The 5,098-nt window shown below is 35.0% G+C and overlaps 2 protein-coding genes across 2 annotated transcripts in view; one reads left to right on the plus strand and one right to left on the minus strand.

Moving 5' to 3' along the window:
• LOC107710621 (elongator complex protein 2-like) overlaps positions 1–2,958 on the minus strand; it is a gene marked incomplete at its 5' end in the record, with an annotated part of 21,213 nt that extends 18,255 nt beyond the window's left edge. The window contains 2 exons of the mRNA XM_016515449.1: positions 2,080–2,218; positions 2,887–2,958. Coding sequence (XP_016370935.1) covers positions 2,080–2,218; positions 2,887–2,958 — 211 coding nt within the window. The remainder of the gene's footprint in view (positions 1–2,079; positions 2,219–2,886) is intronic.
• Positions 2,949–5,098, plus strand: abitram (actin binding transcription modulator). Its single transcript, XM_016515131.1, has 6 exons — positions 2,949–3,025; positions 3,169–3,220; positions 3,759–3,888; positions 4,024–4,100; positions 4,186–4,255; positions 4,363–5,098. Exons 1-6 carry the CDS (start codon positions 2,959–2,961, stop codon positions 4,495–4,497), a joined length of 531 nt encoding a protein of 176 aa, XP_016370617.1. The 5' UTR covers positions 2,949–2,958; the 3' UTR covers positions 4,498–5,098.

Genomic DNA, 5,098 nt, shown 5'->3' on the forward strand with positions numbered 1-5,098 from the left:
ACACAGCGTCTCCCTGACATGGCTGCATCAACACTACTGCTGTTCCTGAAACCACGCCTTCTTTCTTTGCGTGCATATTTGGGCTGCATTATGCTAATATTTCCACATAGTGACGTAGACATGTGGGGGCGTGTTAGAACGATCCGTTTTAGGAGGGCGTGGTTGACTTAACTTTTATAAAGAATATCTCTTTGGATTTGAGACTTTAGTCTTTGCAACTTTACAGATCTTCTTTATGCAGCAAGAGCTTGTAACACTCCAAAGAGAAATTAAAACTTGAAATCGCATCATATGACCCCTTTAATCCAAAAACGTATTTTGAAATTAGGCAATCACCCTGACAACCTGAAATCATCTCCTGAGCTAATTTTAAAAATAATGCACTCAAAAGAAGCAGGTTTCTGCTTATTGGCAGACAGCTCATTTGATTACTGTCATTTGAATGTTAGATGAATGATGCAACTCATCATCGTGTGACTTGAAAGTCTGTCAAAACAATGCAGAAAATATTGCATTTACCCTACTGTATATCGCTTTCACACAACACTTTTTAAAATTTCTCAGAAATATCACTTTCTTTCTGAACAGTAAGTACGGACATCAGAAATAAAGCAGTAGGAATGATCAAATTATGCCTGTGCTTTCTAATTGTTCTTTAGGGAGACACATGGAATTAGAATTAGAGTTAAGACGATTTTTGATTATGATGAGCTTCTTCTTATTACAAGTGATGGTGACTTGTATAAAAAAAAAAAGTCCATAAACACATGGCATGTATACGGTACATATATTAGATATAGGGGTCAAAGACGAAAAAGGGTTTTCAAGCATCAAATCAATAAAAGCTGTTAGATTTTGCTGTAGTTGGCTGAGCAAAGGCTTGGGTGGCTAGCCAATGTATTAGATTTCTCTAATACATAAAATAAGTAAGCTTGACCAGAGTTCTCGTGGGGAGAAGAATTTTTTGAAGGCAGTAGTTCTTCAAAGAATCTTAACCCTTGTAAGAGTCCTAGCTGTGAGACAGAACTTTATACTGGTAACAAATGGCCTTCAAACAATAGACTGATACCATTAGGACCTCCTACTGGAGAGACAGGATAGAAGGGCCATCCTGTGTATTTGGTTTACACCTTTACAGATTACATCAGGAAAGAGTCACAAGGTGACATATCAGATGTTGATTAAACAAGAAAGAACTATACACAAATACACAAAATCCTTCAAATCATAATACAGCTTTAAATTTTGTCCGGTTTAATTTGACTTTTTCTGAGCAAAAAATTATAACTGTCATACATTTTACCATGACATACAGAAAAAAACATTCAGTGTAACAATAGTTCATATACTAAAAAATCTTGTCAGGTGTATTTAGAACAAGAATCATTAGATGACATTAAAAGACTCTGTTTAAGGATCACAGTGCTGCCCGCAAAAACTAATTCATTGTCAATTCAAATCTTTACCACTATCCATCAAACAATTAGGTTTTACCCATTTGTCAGCAAGAAGTTTTTAATCATTTAAACTATAATAAAATTTAGTATGATTATGTATTCTTTTATACACTTTATTAAGTACAGGTCAGAACAAGTATGTAGTATGTTTGATGCAGACACCAAAATGGGACGTCTTGTCTTTCACCCATAGACAGTCTTTAAAGTCTTTAAAATGTCTTTACTGTCAACTTAATGTATTCTTGCAGAATAAAAATAAATCTTACTGACTTCCAAACCTTTGAGTACAGTAGTGCATATTAAATATATACACATATTTAGAATTTTTGTATTTGTTGTACTATTTGCTTTCTGTTGATCTTGGTTGCTGACATCCAAGGCAAATTCTACTGTATCTCTGTGATGACAAATAAACTGATTTTGAACTACCTTATAAGCACTGAATTTGAATTTTAAACTCTCCTTAATTTACAAGAACCAACCAGCAGATGTCAGGCTTGGAGAATTTTAAAAAGTCCTTATTCAAAAACAAACATAAAAAAAAAACTTAAAGAACTTGCATTGACTGAGTATTTTAAATCTAGACTCTTATGATGAACAGAAATCTCACTTCCTATCTTACCTGTATCAGAGCTGCACGTCCAGAGTTTAACAGTGGAGTCAGAAGATGCTGAGGCCACCAGTAATTGAGAGGACAGAGACATGGCATCCACTGCACACACGGGCCCTGAGTGTCCCGAACACACTGCACATGCTGTGAACTGCAGCAGAAGATGGGACAAACTCAACTCGTTTTTTTTACTTTTGTGAATATCCATTTAGACAGATTTACAGATCACAGATTTGAAGTCCATAACTGACAAAGCTGGGTCATTCCTGTTCTACGGTTCTTTTGGGTTTTTTTTATCATGCTGCAGAATTCATTTTATCAAACAGGATGATTTGACAAACAGTGTGACCATTCCATTCCAAATCTATTGCTAAAACCGCTTGCGCTGTTGTTTTCCCACCAGAAATAATGAGGATTATGCCATTGAGGATCTGGGCAAATTGCAACAAACCTATTAAGTTAAGAAATCAATTAGTTACAAATATGTGTAACTGTGACAATTAGTTACATCACGTTATAATTGTAAGAATGTTATCACAAAGAGCTTTCTTAACATAAGGGATTTGTCACAACTGGTTGCTATTCAAAAGACATTCCAAAAGATGGAAAGGGATATTGAAACCCGGTGGAAACCAGTTATTATTTATTTTTTTTTAAAGGCAGCTTGAAATTCACCTTTAAGTTTATGTTAAAAACAAATCTTTAAAAGCTGTTGATTTATTATTTAATATTTTATCCAATGTGTATTGCATAACAGAAACGACCCAATTATGTTGTCAGCATGTGTTCATATTTACTGTTGTTATTGTACACACATACCTTCCCATCCCGCTTCTCCCAGACAATAACATGATTATCTGACCCACCAGATACCAGGCGGTGGATGTTGACATGGAAGACAGTGAAAAGAAAGCCCCATCAGTGATCGATCGTTATTTCACCCGCTGGTATAGAACTGGTAATATGTTCTGATCAGTATTGTTTGTTCTTACTTTAACTCAATGCATATTCAGATTAGCGTTTTTTAAATATATACATTTTTAAGATTAATTGACTGATTGATTAATGAGATTGATTGGTTTGGTGTAAATGCTGATGTAGATCTAAAGGGAAAGTCATGTGAGGATCACTGCATTCTACAGCACTCCAACAGGTAGATATATTATATTCTCTATCTATATATTCGTATTACTGTGTAATTTTTTAAGTGTTTCTTCAACTACGTACATTTTTGCAAGGTCAACTTATTTAAATTAGCAGACAGCAACGTTTTTCTTTTTACATGAATATCACTATATTAGAAACTTTTGTATTTTTTTCTACACTTTTTATGTCTGCATTTTATGTCTACATTTTAATCCGAACATAAATCCCAGATCCATACTTTCAATCTTAAAATCTTAAATACTATAAAGATACTACTACACATTTTAAACCACTATTATCTAAACCAGTCATGTGTATTTATTTTATGAAATGTTTTTTATACATTTTTACAGCTGCTACACAATTGTACACAGTCAGCTGAATACATAATCTGAGCTGTAGATTGAAATGACACCATGTTGCAAATGTTCATGATGTCCGTATTTCCACTGTTCTTTATTTTCTGAAAGTCCACAGGGTCAAAAGTGTTAATAGTTGGAGAACGCCCCTCTATACTCATCTCTAAACTGTTTTCTTCTTATAAGGATATGCGTCATTACACTTGCGGAGTCTCATCCTATCCTTCAGAACGGACGAAAAATCAAAAACATAAACTACCAGATCAGTGATGGATGCAGCCGTCTGAAGAACAAGGTGTCTGGAAAGTCAAAGCGAGTGAGTACTTTTGCCTTGAATGATTTTCACACTGTCAGTGCATCAATCAATACACTAATAATTGTGATTAATTACTTGTATATCTTGATTCACACTTTCCCTGAACATCATCAGTAAGGATAATTTATTCTGTAGGGTGGTCAGTTCCTGACAGAGTTTGCGCCACTGTGTAGAATAACGTGCACAGATGAACAGGAGTACACTATATTCAGGTCAGTTACACAGACTGCCACTGGATATACATAACATTCAGTTTCTATAATCTTAAAATTGTCAATTCAACCCATATTTCCCCAGCTGTATCAGAGGACGTCTCCTCGAAGTAAATGAAGACATTCTGAACAAGCCAGATCTGTTATTAGAAAAGGTGACTTACAGTACAGCTTAAAAAATAAAATGGAAAATCTCCTTTCAACCTTTTCCAAATTTAAGACCACATGTGTGAATTGTGCGTTCTTTTTTTTTTTGGCACAGCCTTCCACAGAGGGATACATTGCAGTTATATTACCTAAATTTGAAGAGAGTAAGAGTGTCACTGAAGGCCTTCTGACCAGAGAACAATACGAGGAGGTTCTCACGAAAAGAAACCAACAAGAAGAGCCTTGCTGAGATCAACCTGCACTTTGAAGCTGCTGACTGACTGACTGCGGAGTCTCTTTTGAAGAATAATTGCTTCAAGCAGGTGAAAACGTCACTGGCATCATGGCTGTGTGCCACTTACATAAAAAAAAAAAAACATCTTGAGAAAATGACGACTTGTCTGCTGGATCCAGAACAGTCTTGGATTTCACTGGAGTGCATTTTGTTTGACCACTATTCATGAGATACATAATGCCAGTGTCATGGGTATTGTTTAGTGTTTAGTTTATCGTTTCATTAAAACTGTTTTAATTTGAGAATTAGCAGGTCCGTGTCCTCGCAGACACATTATTTCCTTTCCGGTTGCTGTAAAACTGCTTATAGCCCTAACTTTTTGGAGATCATTATAGTTTGAGTAAATGCTAAATAAAGGAACAGCTCCCTTCTGAGCATTTTCAACTGGCTCTTATGTTAGTTATGTTTTTATTCAGTCAATTTATTTGACACAAACTAAGGTCAGTGCTCTCAAAACAATTAACTGCCATCTGAACATTTTGTCATTTTTCCAAACAGATTGCACAGATAACAAATGACAAATATTTTCATATACATAACGTTTAAAAAATTTTTT

This window comes from Sinocyclocheilus rhinocerous, unplaced genomic scaffold (genome assembly GCF_001515625.1).
Source record: "Sinocyclocheilus rhinocerous isolate Xijiao unplaced genomic scaffold, SAMN03320098_v1.1 scaffold492, whole genome shotgun sequence".
In the NCBI taxonomy this organism is placed as follows: domain Eukaryota; kingdom Metazoa; phylum Chordata; class Actinopteri; order Cypriniformes; family Cyprinidae; genus Sinocyclocheilus; species Sinocyclocheilus rhinocerous.

Coding starts and splice junctions, on each gene's coding strand:
- abitram (XM_016515131.1), top strand. CDS start 2,959: ATGGAAGACAGTGAAAAGAAAGCCCCATCAGTGATCGATCGTTATTTC. Junction 3,026..3,168: donor CACCCGCTGGTATAGAACTG/GTAATATGTTCT, acceptor ATGCTGATGTAG/ATCTAAAGGGAAAGTCATGT. Junction 3,221..3,758: donor ATTCTACAGCACTCCAACAG/GTAGATATATTA, acceptor TCTTCTTATAAG/GATATGCGTCATTACACTTG.